This window comes from Gorilla gorilla, chromosome 10 (assembly GCF_029281585.2).
Source record: "Gorilla gorilla gorilla isolate KB3781 chromosome 10, NHGRI_mGorGor1-v2.1_pri, whole genome shotgun sequence".
Classification (NCBI taxonomy): Eukaryota; Metazoa; Chordata; class Mammalia; order Primates; family Hominidae; genus Gorilla; species Gorilla gorilla.
This window is the reverse complement of record NC_073234.2, coordinates 73998388-74016519: the sequence shown is the minus strand read 5'-3', so window position 1 is coordinate 74016519 and position 18132 is coordinate 73998388. Positions and strand designations below refer to the sequence as shown.

The following is an 18132-nucleotide window of genomic DNA, read 5'->3' as shown; positions in this document are numbered from 1 at the left end:
GTATGAAGTGGTATCTCTTTGGGGTTTTAATGTTTATTTCCCTGATTAGAATTGTAGTTGAGCATCTTTTATTATGTTTATGGGCCATTTATGTTTTCTCTTCTGTGAAATTCCTATTCGGGTTTTTTGCTCATTTTAAATTTTGTTGTTTGTGTTTTTCTTATATAGGAATTCTTCATGCATTCAAAATGCATGTATATTGTTCAGAATAGTACCTGAGACATAGAAACAACTTTGTAAGAATAGCTATCATTGTATTACCATTGTATTTAATCCTTTGTTTTTATGTGTTACAATTATCTTCTGCTAGTCTGTGGCTTATTTTTCATTCTGTGATGCTAACTTTTTTTTTAATTATCCTGTAAGTTTTAGGGTACGTGTGCACAACGTGCATGTTAGTTACATATGTATACATGTGCCATGTTGGTGTGCTGCACCCATTAACTCGTCATTTAACATTAGGTATATCTCCTAATGCTATCCCTCCTCCTTTCCCCCCACAACAGACCCCAGTGTGTGATGTTCCCCGTCCTGTGTCCATGTGTTCTCATTGTTCAATTCCCACCTATGAGTGAGAACATGCGGTGTTTGGTTTTTTGTCCTTGCCATAGTTTGCTGAGAATGATGGTTTCCAGTTTCATCCATGTCCCTACAAATGACATGAACTCATCATTTTTTATGGCTGCACAGTATTCCATGGTGTATATGTGCCACATTTTCTTAATCCAGTCTATCGTTGTTGGACATTTGGGTTGGTTCCAAGTCTTTGCTATTGTGAATAGTGCCACAATAAACATACGTGTGCATGTGTCTTTAAAGCAGCATAATTTATAATCCTTTGGGTATATACCCAGTAATGGCATTGCTGGGTCAAATGGTATTTCTAGTTTTAGATCCCTGAGGAATCGCCACACTGACTTCCACAATGGTTGAACTAGTTTACAGTCCCACCAACAGTGTAAAAGTGTTCCTATTTCTCCACATCCTCTCCAGCACCTGTTGTTTCCTGACTTTTTAATGATCACCATTCTAACTGGTGTGAGATGGTATCTCATTGTGGTTTTGATTTGCATTTCTCTGATGGCCAGTGATGATGAGCATTTTTTCATGTGTCTTTTGGCTGCATAAATGTATTCTTTTGAGAAGTGTCTGTTCATATCCTTCGCCCACTTTTTGATGGGTTTGTTTGTTTTTTTCTTGTAAATTTGTTTGAGTTCATTGTAGATTCTAGATATTAGCCTTTTGTCAGATAAGTAGATTGCAAAAATTTTTTCCCATTCTGTAGGTTGCCTGTTCACTCTGATGGTAGTTTGTTTTGCTGTGCAGAAGCTCTTTAGTTTAATTAGATCCCATTTGTCAATTTTGGCTTTTGTTGCCATTGCTTTTGGTGTTTTAGACATGAAGTCCTTGCCCATGCCTATGTCCTGAATGGTATTGCCTAGGTTTTCTTCTAGGGTTTTTATGGTTTTTAGGTCTAACATGTAAGTCTTTAATCCATCTTGAATTAATTTTTGTATAAGGTGTAAGGAAGGGATCCAGTTTCAGCTTTCTATATATGGCTAGCCAGTTTTCCCAGCACCATTTATTAAATAGGGAATCGTTTCCCCATTTCTTGTTTTTGTCAGGTTTGTCAAAGATCAGATGGTTGTAGATATGCGACATTATTTCTGAGGGCTCTGTTCTGTTCCATTGGTCTATATCTCTGTTTTGGTACCAGTACCATGCTGTTTTGGTTACTGTAGCCTTGTAGTATAGTTTGAAGTCAGGTAGCATGATCCCTCCAGCTTTGTTCTTTTGGCTACATGTTCATAACCATGACATATTCATGTTGCATATGTTCTGTGTCATAACCCAGACCTTTCTATGTTTTTTTTTTTTTGAAATGGGGTTTTGCTTTTGTCACCCAGGCTGCAGTGCAATGGCGTGATCTTGGCTCACTGCAACCTTTGCCTCCTGGGTTCAAGTGATTCTCCTGCCTCAGCTTCCCGAGTAGCTGGGATTACAGGCACCCACCACCATGCCCGGCTAATTTTTGTATTTTTAGTAGAGACGTTGTTTCGCCAAGTTGGCCAGGATGGTCTCGAAATCCCGACCTCAGGTTATCCGCCCACCTTGGCCTCCCAAAGTGTTGAGATTACAGGCATGAGCAGCTGCACCCGGCCAACTTTCAATTGTAAGTACCCTTTTTTGCTGCTGTTTCTTTTTTTGAACCCCAGGAAAAAATTAACTCATTTAATCCCCTATTCAAACTGCTACAATTTTATTTTCAGTGTTGTCGCCTGGTTGTAGATGCATTTGTCTCTCCAAATGTACTGTGATTATTTCGAAGACAAAACATTTTTGGCACTGTGATTTCAAAACTTTAATCTTAAGACTTTAGGAGCTACCTGAAATCTGCAACAATTGCCTATAAGAGATCCAAATGAATCTTTTTTTATTTTTTAGTTTGGAGATAGTGTCTCCATCACCCAGGCTGGAGGGCAGTTATGTGATCACGGCTCACTGTAACCTCTACCTCCCAGGCCCAGGCGATCCTCCCACCTCAGCCTGCCAAGTAGCTGGGTCTACCAGTGTGCCACCACACCCAGCTGATTGATTCTTATTTATTTATTTATTTATTTTTAGTCTCTCTGTGTCGTCCAGGCTGGAGTGCAGTGGCGTGATCTCAGCTCACTGCAACCTCCACCTCCTGGGTTTGAGCAATTATCTTGCCTCAGCCTCCCGAGTAGCAGGGATTACAGGTGTATGCCACCACGCCCAGCTAATTTTTGTATTTTTAGTAGAGATGGGGTTTCACCATGTTAGCCAGGCTGGTCTCGAGCTCCTGACCTCAAGTAATCCACCTGCTTTGGGCTCCCAAAGTGCTGGGATTACAGACGTGAGCCACTGCACCCAGCGCTTTTAAATTTTTTTTTTATAGAGACAGGGCCTCGCTTTGTTGCCCAGGCTGGTCTTGAACTCCTGGGCTTAAGGGATCCTCCCACCTCTACCTCCCAAATTACTGGGATTATAGGTGTGAACCACCATGCCTGGCTTGAATCTTAAACTATGATTTTAGTTGAATCTTTATGATGTTATTTGTAATATGTAACTTGCTGACCAAACTATCTGTGAATTACTTCCTTTAGCTTAGTAGAGAGATCCTAATTACCTTTTGGTAGATTGTTCCACATATTGGAGGATGACAAAAGGGACATGTTAACAGTGTAATTGTAAAGGTACAGTGATGATAGCAGTGATAATGATAATGATAATTTCTTCAAATTGACCCTTATCATGAATCAGGTACTGCCCTAAGTGCATTACATATATTAACTCACAACAATCCTTTTGATCTATGAGAAAACCAAGGTGCAGGCAGATTTAGTAACTTGTCTAAGATCACACAGCCAGCAGGAATGGAGTTAGGGATTCAAAGTCAGCCAGTCTAGTTGCAGAGTTTTAGACGTAGATTCATAGGTATCTGAAGAAATACTAATTCATTTTTAGTTTTAAAAGAATTCACCTAAGACTTTGTTTTTTAAATGTGATGATGAGAGAATGGGAAAATACATTTTCATTGTGGTTGGTGGGGTCCAGTACTTTTAAGGAAGGAGCAAAACTTGGAGCTGGAGTTGCCTAATGGAAGTGTATGGTGGATCAGGCTTTCATTATGAATAGTTTTGGTTCCTCATGAGTGGATGCTGGCCTCTGAAGGATTTCAGAAAATTCATAGCTTGTAATTCAATTTCCTATATATGCCATATGCAGATGTTTGGGGGGTAGTTAGTAGAGAATGGTTTTAAATATTCCACAGAGGATTCCGATTGGTTTTTGAGCTTGGATAGTTACTGTGCAGTTGAGATAGAGCCATTCTAAAAGACTACAGCTATTTGGGAGATAGCTAACCATATTTGAAATGTGTCTACTCATTAGCTTTATTTTTGTATTTTTTATTTTGAGACAGAGTTTTGCTCTGTCACCCAGGCTGGAGTGCAGTGGCACGATCTCGGCTCACTGCATCTTCCGCCTCCTGAGTTCAAGAGATCCTCCTGCCTCAGCCTCCCAAGTAGCTGGGACTACAGGCGCACACCACCGTACCTGGCTAACTTTTGTTATTTTTAGTAGAGACAGGGTTTCACCATGTTGGCCAGATTGGTCTTGAACTCCTGACATCAAGTGATCCACCTGCCTTGGCCTCCCAAAGTGCTTGGATTATAGGCGTGAGCCACCGTACTCATTAGCTTTAGGTTAAAAATATTTTCCTCCTCTGAATCTTTATTTTGGATTTTTTACGCTCTCATTGGTTCAAAAAGCAACTTTTTCATTAGGTTGCTGTTACTGCTTCGGCTCTTGGCTATTTTTAGATAGAGTTTTCACTCAGCTGTGGTTTGTTTACTTAGCTGTAAGTAAATATAAATAATAAAACGAATTAAGGTCAGTTCATTTACTCTAAAAATTGTAGGGTTAAATGGCTAAGCAAAAAACATGAGACATTATAGCTCCTTATCCATTCCGTTTTGAGTAGAATTAGCACAGCGTTGGAATGACCATGTATAGGAAAGATAGTACTGAGGTGATCTGCTGTAGGGTATTATGCTGATGAATTAGCTAGGGTGTGTATATTAGTGCAAAAGTTTAAGAACTTTGCCATGCGATTTAAATATGATGCTTTGTTTTCCTTTTGATTTCCCCTCAAGGAAGGACTGGGAAAGTAGCTCTTTTCCCTCCTTTATATGGTCATAATAAAGGATTGCAAATTAATTAGCTGCATTCAAGGCATCACACAGATTGAATTCCATATTTGTCTTGGAGGGAAGTCCAGACTTCTGCCTGGGGTGACTGAATCTGCTTTGTGAGACTGGGTGCAACTTCCGTGTATTCAAGGGTGGGATCATCTTGTCAACAGCCAAATGTCTTACAAGATGTAAGTCACTTAGAAGAAATTATCCCCCCAAATGTGGTTTGTTTTTAATGTTTCTTTCAAAACCTCTTTCCCCCAACACACACAGTGCAGCAGAGAAAAGTTGCACCTGCCTGCTACTTGACAGTAGATTCTGTGATGATTGATTGTAGGCATTGTTTTCTGTGTGGGTTGGGAACAGAAAAATGCTCTTTAACCTTTTGCCAGGTCTCTGATAAGTACTGAAAACTTTGGCAGTTAAATGTGGACTGTAAAACACATGAAGAAATACTGGAAAAACAAAAATGGACTCAGATTAAAAAGCTGAAATGCATTATTTTCTAAACTAGTTCCTTTGGGGCCTTGATTGTGTCAGAAATACTTATTGATTTTTTTCTTTTTTTTTTTTTAAGATCCTCATGACCTTTATGCTATGTTGACAAAGCCAGTTTGTGTTTGATATTTTTTTCTTCCTTATTTTGTATGTTTATCTTTTTTCTTTTAAACAAGGGCGGAGATTTTCTACTTTATTGATCCCTGTAAGTGGCTATGATTTATTTTATGGAGAAGAATGGGAGTATTGGAGGCAGAATGGGAGGGGTCCTGGCCTGGGAGCCGAATGGTGGCTCCATTTCTATATGTGTGACCCTAGACAAGGCTTGCCAAACACCTGACCACCTATGCATGGCTTGGGAGAGCAGTACTGAGTAGTGTGAAGAGTCCTGGGCTAATGAGTGTTGACAGGCTTGTTTTGGTTTTATAACATTTATAACATATGCATCTCTGAGCCCATTTTTTCTGTTGCAAAATGGCAGTAACATTATTTACCACTCGTTAGGGCTAATGTGAGGATCAAAACCAAATGAGATAATGTATATAAAGTATTAAGCATATTACCTACCACATAATTAATGTATAGTTAATTATGAATTATTTATTTTTATTATTGTCAATAACATAGAGTGTTAGCATTTAATAAAGTTCTGGGTGTGGAATAGAATGATCAGATTTCTAGGTTTTGACATTTGGTACTATAGCCTTACTGCTGAGAAAATCTGGGAAGTATAAGGAGGTAGTGGTTAAAAGATAGGCAGAATTTTCTAATTTCAGAATAATAGTCATTAACAGCAGGACATTGTCTAGATAATCTACCTTTCTGTGCCTTACTTTTTATCTTTATTCAAATGAAGATAATGTGTTTTGAGGAAACAATATTGCTGTTGTTTTGTAAAAATTGAAACATAAGTACGTGTGGTTTGTGGCACTGAGGACTGACTGATTGCTTCTCTCTGACACTTCTTTTAGAAATGCCCTTTTTGGGCCGGGTGCAGTGGTTCACACCTGTAATCCCAGCACCTTGGGAGGCTGAGGTGGGCGGATCACAAGGTCAAGAGATTGAGACCATCCTGGCCAACATGGTGAAACCCCATCTCTACTAAAAATACAAAAATTAGCTGGGCGTAGTGGTGCACACCTGTAATCCCAGTTACTCGGGAAGCTGAGGCAGGAGAATCGGTTTAACCCAGGAGGCCAAGAGCGCGCCACTGCACTCCAGCCTGGCAACAGAGCAAGACTCTGTCAAAAAAAAAAAAAAAAAAAAAATTGCCCTTTTTGGAGCTCAGATAAAAGACACTATGTAATTTGTAAGAAAAAAAGGTGTCCTGTTGGAGTCTACACGTCAGGAGTAGTCTAAATCTTAAGTAACCAGAACTTAACTATCCTCTCCATTATTTTGAGAAATGATGGTGAGGATCATTGCTGATATGGTTTTCAAATCTGGGGGGAAAGATTACAGAATGGTGTAAAAATCACCTGAAAAAGAATTCTTTTTGTTTGTGCATTTTATCAAGTCACTACTAATCTGGCCAGCAGGGAGTTACCATCTGTACTATGTGGCAGTGACCAGAGAAAACAGGTCCAGTCCATTTCATGTGTTTAATAATATACCACGTTCACATATAACCCACATTTATTCAGTACCTATAGGTGCTATGCTTGAAGCACATAAGCCATTCATGATGAATACATACTATTGTTCAATGCTGCAGTTTTTATGTTATCTTGAAAGACACAGGGAGAAATATTAGAGTACCTACAACTTGCATTTCCAAACTCGTCTCTTTTATACTTTGAAGAAAGAACTTGTTACCTTTATTGTACATTAATGATTACATATATAACTCACTATGTTTTCTTTTCTCTACTTCCAAACCCAAGAAGGCATTCTAACAGTATCTCAGTAATCTCCGCTAACCCTGCCCCAGTTCAGTCATATCCTGCTAGACCATTTTAGTTATCTAATAATTACAGTAAACCTCCCTTCCATTCCTCCCCTTTTCCTTCATTCCTCAAACATTGCCAGCAACCACCAAATCCACCTTCCTGCCCCAACAATCTAAATTGTAAATTGGACCACATCATACTCAGACTTAAAATCTTGTAAATGGCTTCCTTACCACTTTTCAAGGTACCATCCAAATTCCATGGCATCACATTCATGGTCCTTCTCAATCTGGTTCCTACTTTCCTGTCCTCCCTCATCTCATGCCACTTTTTCTCTCGCCCCTTCATACAAAATTATTTACAATTCCATGCTGTCTCACACTACTAAGGCCTTTTGGTATTTTCAGCTCCATCACCCCATTATCATACTTACTTTGTGTTATTGTTCGTTTGTTTATATGTCTGTCTTCCATGATTAGACTGCATCTTTTTTTTTTTTTTTTTTTGAGACGGAGTTTCATTCTTGTTGCCCAGGCTGGAGTGCAATGGTGTGGTCTCAGCTCACTGCAACCTCTGCTTCCCCAGTTCAAGTGATTCTCTTGCCTCCCAAGTAGCTGGGATTACAGGCACCTGCCACCATGCCTGGCTAATTTTTTAGTATTTTAAGTAGAGATGGTGTTTCACCATGTTGGCCAGGCTGGCCCTGAACCCCTGACCTCAGGTGATCCGCTCACCTCGGCCTCCCAAACTGTTGGGATTACAGGCATGAGCCACCACGCCCGGCCTGATTAGAGTGCGTCTTGAAGGCAGAGATTCTGTGTCACTTAACTTTTAATTCTACCCACATGTGACACTGCCTGGCACATAGTATGCATTCCCTAAATGTTTCTCAAATAAATAAATAAATGAGGGATGAAAGATACTCCCATGTGGTCACAGTGTACCATTATAACATTTGCAATTCTTACTATATTATACAATATCTGTAAGCCAGTTTTATAAATCCAATAATCATGATATGGCTAAAAGGGAACATAGATATCTTATCCATAAACTCAAAATCAAAGAGACCGAGTAACTTAGACAAGAGCACCCAGCTGACTAGCAGTGCCTCAGGACTAACCTGGCCTGGCTCCCTGATCCCCTTGCCATGGATAGGCCTAACAAATGGAAATGTGTACAAGACTTAATAGAATGATATTTAAATCATTTATTTTAGCTTTGAGATTTTTTTTAAAAAAACTTCATTATGGAAAAATTTAAGTATACACAAAAGTAAATGAAAGAGTAAACTGTACCTCCCTGTGTGCACATCACCAGCTTAAACAGTTCTCAAACCATGACCAATCTTGATTCAACTATACCCATACCTACTCCCCTTCGCATTATTTTGCAGTAAATCCTTGATGTTGTATGATTTAATCTGGAAATATTTTAGTATGTATAGGATAGGTTTTTAAACTTCTAAATATGAGTTTCTCTGGTATTTTGGGAAGTCATGATAATTGAAACAAAATAACGAAGCCCATTGAAGACACAACTGCAGAAATCTGGCAGCCTGTCCCTGTGCTTTCTCCTTCTCTATGAAGCTGTTCCCAGGACCACGACTTCCACCGAGCCCATCTCCTAGAAATCTCTTTGTTCACATGCCCTGGAGAGAGTTGTGCTTTGTTATTTAAATTGTGCAAGGTGGAAGTGCAAGGAAGAAAAGCAATGGTGATTATATGAATGAGAGTAGATACTAGTTAGTAAAAAGCAAGATACTGTATTTATGTATAAGGTTAAATAGTTTTAAAAAATTTTCCATAAGAAACCTTTAAAATTCCTTGGAATCTTTGTCATTTCTATTTTATCAAAATTACAGTATAAACTAGTAACTGAAGTTTATATTATGAATTATTGCAAACATACACAAAGTTATGGAGAAAAATACAAGGAACATTCACGTGTCTACTGCATATCTTTACCAAGTCTCTCCCTGTTACCTCAGATTTTCTTTAAGTGACAGAACATTGCAGGTAGAGTGAAGATGCCTTGGTAATCCTTCCCTTTCCTCTCTCCCAGAAATGACCATTATCCTGGATTTAGATTTATTGTTTTAAAGCATGTATAACCTTACATTGAATAGTGTCTTGCCTTTTATAAAGCATTTTACGTCTTTCGTTTGATCTTCACAACTCTTGAAGTATTTACTTCACTTCTAAATATGTACAACCCACCAAATTACCCCAATTTCACTTAATACAAAGCTATAAGGTATGAAGTGAATTAGTGTTTCATGATTTACAGTGTATCATCTCATTAGAAATAGAGTCCTGAGGCATGTGTGTGAAAACTTCACACCCCGCTTTGTTCCTCGATTTAATTTAAAGTACCAGTAATTACCTTTAAAAAGTATAAAGCACTTTGGGAAGCTGAGGTGGTAGCATCTCTTGAGCCTAGGGCTTTGAGACGAGCCTGGGTAATAGAGCAAGACCTCCATCTCAAAAAACACACACACACACAGCAGTAGGAGAACTGGAAGGAACCTGTCACACACACACACACACACACACACACACACACACACACACACACACACACACACACACACACACAGAGCAGTAGGAGGACTGGAAGGAACCTCAGAGGGTTAAATAGTCTTTAACTCCCTGATTTTAGTGAAACCGCCTTAAAACCAACTCAAAGGTAAGTTTTCTGTTCATTTCAAAGGTCATAATTGAGGAAGGAAGAGCTGTCTACCCTGAGTAATGTTTTCTGGAATGACAGATGAGTAAAGAAATCATGGAGATATCTTATCTCATAATTCTTTAAAAATTAAATAACCATGGAGTTTGCATATAATTTTAAAAATTTAAAGCAAATTCCCACTCCAGTTCCTCCTGACCAATTTTTCCAGCTATTTGAGCAGTATTTTTTGCTCCTTGGAAGGGGATACAGTGCTTATCCTGTTTATTCAAGTAAAATTTAAAAAAAAGATAAAACTTTCTCCCCTTAAAAAAAAAAAGTCTAGAGCTGGTAAAAATTTCTGACTCAGTAATTTTGGAAAGAATTGCCTCTTTCCACAAATAGATGAGCTTACATACTAGGTCTTCCAAGTGGACTAGTAAATTTCCGTGATGTCAGGAAACTGGGTGGAGTTTTTATGGATGCAAGTCCAGTGGAGGAGGGACTTTTCAGGTCATGTATAAGGAGAGTAGGATCAGATTCTGGTTTTGAATAACCTATAAGCCACAAAGCATGGGGATTTCCCACTGGGTTAATCTAGTGCTGGCCACAGTTTAGGCATATGATCTAGAGTAGCTGCTGCAATTAAGAGATGCTTGCTTATGGGATCTTTGCCCTTTTATTGGAAGGCTGTAAGTGTAGCCCAGCCTTGATTTATAAACCAACTTGACATAATCACTATTTCTTTTCACACAGACTTCTGAATAGCTGTCACTAAATTTTGATTACCACCAGGCATTTAGTTAAGCTAGAGCTGAACTATTTGATCTATTAGTTTTTATTGGGCACTGCAGCCCACACTGATCTTCCCCTGTTCTGAAGCCCTGCTTGTATCAGAAAGGTCCACCCAGGCTAATTGTTTGTATGCTAATTGTTTATATGGGTTAGTCTTAACTCTTTTTTCGACAATTTTATAGGATCTTAGCATGCTCATGTCATGTCTCCTACTATTTGGGTCTCTTCCTACTGTCATATTGCTTGGTACATTGATAGGTGCTAGTATCTAAAGCCTTACCTAAAGCCGATGAAACTATTAGCTTAGTTGGCTTCTTCCAGGTTTGTCTTTATTTGGTCACCCTGAAAGCCTAGGTGTCTTGCAAATACTATCTACTAGATTTGTTGAATATCTCATTTTGTTTTCTATAATCAATAACAGACAATGTAAGCTTGGATGCAATTTTTTAAAAGTACTTTAAAAACCTTAACTCTCAGTTTGGATACTTGTCCCCTAGCTGACAGAAATACCTTGGCAAAGTAGCTAAAGTCAGCCCTGAAGCTGAAATCAGCTGAGGCTGGATAGTTTAAATCATGCTTTTCCTCTTCTCAAAAGATGATAGGGACCAAATCAAAATCTCAACAGTAATTTAAATTGAACTTTCCAAGTAGATTTCTAGAATTCATATGAAAAAGTATAATAATTTGGAGGATAAAAAAGGAAAAAGAGGAGGGGCCTGCCCAAATAGATGTCAAAATACAGACAGTCCCTGACTTATGAATTTTCAACTTTAGGTTGGGTTTATTGGGATATAAGACCATCGAGGAGGTCCTTATGATTTCTACTGAATGTGCCTCATTTTCGGACCATCATAAAGTGGAAAATTTGTAAGTTGGGGAATGTCTGCTCTGCTGCCACTATTAAATGCACTTTCGACTTAGTGATGTTTTCAAATTAGGATTGGTTTATTGGGATGTAGCCCCATTGAAAGTCAAGGAGCATCTTTTTATTATAGAGCTGTGAAAATAAAATAGTTGGTTTAGCTGTGATAATAAATGTTTAAATAGATTAAAGGAACAGAGTCTCAAAATGGACTGTTTCTGGTGCAAAAGCTCTGTGCTTATATTCATGCTTCTAAGTCTTAGTACACATTTTTTCCCTTAGTTTTAAAAAAATGTTTGCAGGCTGGGCTTGGTGGCTCATGCCTGTAATCCCACCACTTTGGGAGGCCGAGGCGGGTGGATCACCTGAGGTCAGGCATTCAAGACCACCCTGGCCAACATGGTGAAACCCTGTCTGTACGAAAAAATACAAAAATTAGCCGGGCGTGGTGGTGGGCACCTGTAATCCCAACTACTCGGGAGGCTGAGGCAGGGAGAATTACTTGAACCCGGGAGGCAGAAGTTTCAGCGAGCTAAAAAAAAAAAAAAATTTTTTTTTTTTTTTGCTGCATTCTTAAGTGTGACTCTCTTTAGCTTTGTGAAACCTTGAGGTGGTTGTTTTTCCACACGGTTTATAATGAAAGAGATGAGAAAAATACAATTTTTTATAAAGAGCTTGATGCTTTCTAGAACAACATACTCTAAAAAGGGAAGCTTACACATTTAAAAAATAAAAGTCTGTTGAAAGACCATATAGCTGAGGGTTCTGAGCTTAGGGAGACAGGTTCCAATTACTGGCTGTAGGTCTTTGGGATGATGACTTAACTAAGCCTACTTCCTTATTTGTAAATGTGGGAAGCACCTACTTTATAGAACTGTAAAGATCAAAGAACAGCATGCGTGCCAAACCTTTAGTACTGTAGCTAACACAGAAGTGTTTGATAAAAGTTACCCATGGTTATTATTTTTACTAAAAAGACCTTTAAAAGTACTATGAAGGGTTTCTGTTTCTAAATTCTAAGATACATAGTAGTCATGAACATTTCAGAAAGGCAATGTTATTTTCAAATCAGTTTCACAGTTTTCTTGAGGCGGATAAGCAGTTCTTCCCTTAGCAAAATAAGAACTTTTGATTATGCAATGAAAGAGAATCAAAGTCAGTACTGATTCCAGCTACCTTTTCTTTATTTTCTGTGAGAAATTGAGCAAGTTACTTGCTACAGTGATGTTTTTCATTTTTATAGAGAATAAAAAATAAATGAATTAGGTTTGAATTTCAGTGGGAAATAATTAGGTTAGATGTAAGAACGCTCTGATTGTAAGGCTGCCAAGCAGATGAGAGGGACTCCTTTGTCACCATTAGGAGACTGTGCTGAGGAGCTTTTTCTTTTGGGCCTCTTGAGGCTACTTCAGGCGTCCTGGGAACCCATCTAGATGCACCTTAAACCTGGACTTCAACCCTGACTCCTGTGATGGCATCTTCGCCAGGATGACATGGTAAGGTGGTGATAAGGACGGAGATAAGACTGGCTGCCATTCAACGTTGGTTAGTCTTCCTGTTCATGTAGAAAGCATTCTGATACTTTTTTCCTATTTAGATAAGTAAATGAAGACAGCATAAGACAGACAACACATATTTTAAATAGTCTGAAGTAATTGCATAGATTTCCAACAGCTTATAAAACTCTTTAAAAAGCGTACAGAGCTGTTTGGGCAAGAAGGGCAGTTTGAATCAGGCACAGCAACACAGCCTTGTCTTTGTTAGAAGGTTAGACGAGTTGATCCTTTTAAGTTTCTTTAAAACAAGGAATTATAAAACCATTTAAGATTTACTAAGAATAAATAAGGTGATCATGTAAGAGAAGACCAGTAATTATCTTGAGTTGCCTTTAGGAAGCTACAGATTTATTTTTGGCTTTAGCTTTGTTTAACTGACTCTGGTTGTAAAAAGTAGGCATGGTCATTAGAACAACAGCTCTAGAGTGAACAGGATTCACATCCCTGCTCTGACATTTTCCAGTTGAGAGGCCTCTGGTAAATAACCTCTCTGTGCCCTGGTTTCCAGTTTCTAAAATGGAGAAATAGTACCTACCTCATAGAGTTGTTGTGAAGATTACATAAGATAATGCACACAGTACTGCCTGGCACAGAGAAGGTGTTTTATAAATGGTATCCATGACAACAACAGTGGTGATAAGGATGGAGATAAGGATAATGCTTAGTTGATGTCCAGATAATCATGATCTAAGCTGGGAAGTTTTCTGTCAAAGAGTAAATTGAGGCGAGGCACGGTGCCTCAGGCCTGTAATCCCAGCACTTTGGGAGGCTGAGACGGGTGGATCACCTGAGGTCAGGAGTTCGAGACCACCCTGGCCAACATGGTGGAACCCCCTGTCTACTAAAAATACAAAAAATCAGCCGGGCATGGTGGCAGGCACCTGTAATCCCAGCTACTTGGGAGGCTGATACCGGAGAATTGCTTTAACCCGGGAGGCTGAGGCTGCAGTGAGCCAAGATCATGCCATTGCACTCCAGCCTGGGTGACAGAGGGAGATTGTCTCAAAAACAAAACACCAGAGTAAACTGACATTAATTTTTAAAAAGAAATGATATATGGTGGTCCAAATAAATAAACAATGAAGTCTTAATGTCACATCTGAATAACAGAAAATCTTAGTTTGGAAAACTGTTTCTACTTACATTCTCAACTTTCGAGTCAGGTGACAGTAGTTTTGATTTGATCCTATTGATTTATAGGAAAGTGTCTACTTCTCATGTAATAAATATAGTTCCTGCATGAGCTAAAGCACACTCTTTTTCTTCTGTTGTATAAGTAGAAATTATGTAAATATTGGCATTATGGTATGATATCAGCTATTTAAAATGGCCTGTGATAGTTACATTGTTCAATTATAGTTGGAATCAAAGAATGAATTTTTCAGTAGAAAAGTGGGCAACAGTCTTAAATCATGCAGCTTACAAAAGAAATAGTTACATAAAATATATAAAAATATGCTTAAGTAATTGCAATCAAAGGAATGTATAAGCAAAACTAAAGTTTTTTTTTAACCTATCAAACTGACAAAAAATTAAAAAGATGGACATTGCCTAGTGTTGGTGCTGTCATATAACTATTGATGGTCAATTGGTACTGTCTCTCTGGAAAGCAGTCTGGCCGTGTATATCAGAATTTTATATGCAAATGTTCTTTGACTCAACAACTGCACATCTGGAAGTATATAATAAGGAAATAAGAGAAAGAGTGCATAGTCTGAGATCCTTGATGTTTATTACAGCATAGCTAAAAATACCCCCTAAAAATGGAAGCCATTTAAACATCTGTTAGTGGGCATTAGTTTAAAACTATGGCGCTTAACAGAAGGTACAGTATGCTGATCGCTTAGTTTAAGAGAAACCAGGGTTCAAAAGCTGGCTTCACCATGTCTAGCTGTACGATCTTGGGTAAATAACTTAATCCAGCTAAGTCTCACTTTTCTCTTCTATAAATCAGAAGAGTGACACATGGTTTCTAAGGATGTCATGAGGATTAAGTGAAATGATACACATAAAGCACAGTGTCTAGCACAAAATAACTCATTATATGTTAGCAACTATTATTACCATGTGCTTCTTAAAAAGGATGAAGTAGGTCCATTTGTATTAATATTGAAAGGTGTCTACAAGATCGTAGACACCTTTCAAAAAAGCAGTTTACACAATAGCTTATTTGTATTAAAACTGTATTAAAACTTATTTGTATTAATAGCCCATTTGTATTGAGACTATGTGTGTGTGTTTATGCATTAAAGTTTTGGAAGGACATAGCAACAGTTAACATTTAATGAGTACTTGACTGAGTCTTAGGCACTATTCTAAGGACTTTAACACATATCAATCAGTCACTTGATTAAAATTAGTTAATATGTTTTAAGTGCTTGGAACAATGCCTATGTTTTATAAAACACTCAATAAACATTAGTTATTAATTTTCATATGCTGTCATTATCTCTGTTTTATAGATAAGAACAGTGACACCCTGAGAGTTCTCACAGTTCGTAAGTGGCAGAGCCAGAATTTAAATCCAGGGAGTGTAACTCCAGTCTCTCACTCAACAGTTAAAACTGGATATTATGGGAGGTAGGATTGTGAGGTCACTTTCACTTTGCAATTTGTATACTTATGGATATTTTCACATTTTTACATGAAACATTTTATTTTTATATATGGGGCAGAAGATATCCAGTTTGGAAAGAAAATAGTGCATTTTTATATTTTAGAAATCTTTTTTCCCCTCTGTTATTCACTACCTATGGCATATTCCAGAGATCTGAATATATGTACACTTAGGTTGCCCTCATATTAAGGGTCCTGAACAAGGAGTTCCCATGACCTCATACACTGTATAAGATTTTGAGACCCTAACTTTGGGGCGCACAGCTAAATATACATTTAGAAGTAGAGTCCCAGACTAAATCCACATTACTGAATGGTAATCAACTTCTGTAATTGAAATCTTAATAGCTTTCAAGAAACCTTTAGTCATAATATTTTAGTTTCCAGCAAGTTTGGGATAAAATTGTCATTCTTTGGTCATCCAAAGAAAGCAGGCAGAAGCCAGTTGTTTGATCCACAGATTGGTAATTGTGAGATAGGAAGCAGTGACTTAGTGTTAGATATGGACATGAGTGCTTGGGCTATTAGATGCTACATAATCCAGGACTCAGCGCTGGCTATCAATGTTCTGATATCCAACTTTGCTGCAGGGGTAGTACAGTGTCCTGGAGTGGTCACTGCACTGTGGACTCTCAGCTAGAATGGGAGCTTCACCTGAAGGTTAGGTGACATGGACTAATCCAAGGTTTTCCACCAAATAGCTAAATGTCTTTGGGCCTCACTTCCATAAAATGAGGGAGATGGACTAGATAATATAGTCTCTCTCACTTAATGACAGATAAGATGGTCTGTATATCACTTAATGGTGACCACCTTCTGTAATTGAAATTGAATTCAAGTTTTGTGATTTTATCAGCCTTGCCTCTTGATGAACTAAATTTGCAATCTTAGACCTGTAGTAGAATCTAGAAAATTGCTAAATAGAATTGAACTTATAAACTGATTTATGGGAGTGTTTGCCAGTGTGCTTACTTGAATTACAGGATATCCTTGATGACAACCAACTATACAATTTACTTTTTATTCCATTTTAGGTATTTTTTCCCTCTCCTAGATTTGTTTTCCTAATAATCCGGAATCGTGTTCTAAAGATCACAAGTCAATAAAATAGTGTGGTCCTGTTCATTGCTTAGGTAGTAAGCTGTTCAGGTATTAATGATAAAGGTCATTACCACATAAAAATTTCCTTCCTGCCTCAAAGTTTTTTGTATTCTGGTATCTTAATGGGATGGATGCCTTCTCTGTTTTCTCATGGTTGCGGAAGTCAAGTGGTCTGTGTGTTTAACACAATATCTGAGTCTGATGAGTCACATGGTATGTCTGCTTTTAGTTGGGAACAGTTTTTTTTGGTCAGTTGTGATGGTCAAAAAAGTCTCTTGGGAGAGTTTAAATGACTCAAAATAACCTAACATAGCTCATAGCTACTTAGGTCTTAAAATTGTAAGCTTCGTGATACCATATTTTAATTTTAGTCTTGTCTAATTTTTGTACCCCCAAAGGACTGCTGCTTCTGGCCCTTAAGTTGTTAAAACATTAATCTGATTTCTTTCAGGGGGTGGTTTTCATTTGAAAAGGAACAGCAAACAAAATAACACAGCAATTTAAAAATTAAAATTAAGAAATAAAAAAGGAATTGGTACAACTGAGAAATGCTTACAGCTGTCTCCTGAAGCTGTTCAGTGATGCAGAAGCTTTGAATGCTTTGAATGAATGGGAAAATTAAAATTTGAGTTTATACTTGAAATTTTTATTTTATATACTCACTTAAACTCAGTCTACTTTTCAAGTTTTGTTGTGTGTGCAAGTGTCTGCTTGGTCTGTCTGCCTCACTGTCTATCTCTCATTCCTATTCAAAGTTTACTTTTAAGAAAATGAAAAGCAAGTGTTCAAAGCTGCCCAAGCTTTGTATAGGTTTATGTGTTCAGGCTGCTTCCCAAGCTTGCTCCTCCCCTTCCCTTTGCCAGGGCGTCCCCGCCTCTCACCACTCATCCTTTTCCTGCCTTGTCCATTCATCAGTTGTTCTCTGGTCACACCAAACCTTCATTTTTTAGCTCCAAATATGTATTTTGGACATACCGATGTTTTGAATCAGGCATTATCTCCCTTAAAACAGGCAAGGAAAGAGTAAAGGGGAGTGGGCATCTTCCTTAAAGCTAGAACATTCATTTTGTCTCTCTCTTCTTTGTATGATTTTGAAGGAGTATTTCCTTTATCTTAAATAAGACTTGAAGATAATTTAGCTAAGATTATTGTGCTGTCCTGCTTTTTGGTTTTGATATGGGCCTTTCTAGTCACCAGTGGAAAAGCTGTTTGAGAAGAGAGTGATAGTTTGAGCCCTCGTAAATATGCCCAGGTAGGTATAAGCCACCAAAAAACTGTTGCCCTAAAAGCTCAAGATATGACTGGAAAACTTCTTCAAAATTTCCTTTATTATTCTCTGATTTGTCTTTAGTTTTGTTCCATGACATCCAGCTTTTTTTTGCTGTTCTTTTCTGTTCTCCACTAAACCAGAGCTAAGAATTTGGTTTATA

General features: G+C 38.1%; 1 protein-coding gene across 2 annotated transcripts in view; it reads left to right on the top strand.

Moving 5' to 3' along the window:
• Window positions 1-18132, top strand: part of STK38L (serine/threonine kinase 38 like) — an 80712-nt gene that overhangs the window by 23586 nt on the left and 38994 nt on the right. Inside the window, exons 1-2 of one of the 2 annotated variants that reach the window (XM_055358008.2) lie at window positions 12797-12925; window positions 15448-15565. The exons of the other annotated variant lie outside the window; for it this stretch is intronic. Of the exons in view, the coding sequence (XP_055213983.1) occupies window positions 15559-15565 (7 nt within the window). The 5' untranslated portion in view covers window positions 12797-12925; window positions 15448-15558. Of the gene's footprint in view, window positions 1-12796; window positions 12926-15447; window positions 15566-18132 lie in introns of those variants that run through there. 2 annotated transcript variants of the gene reach the window in all.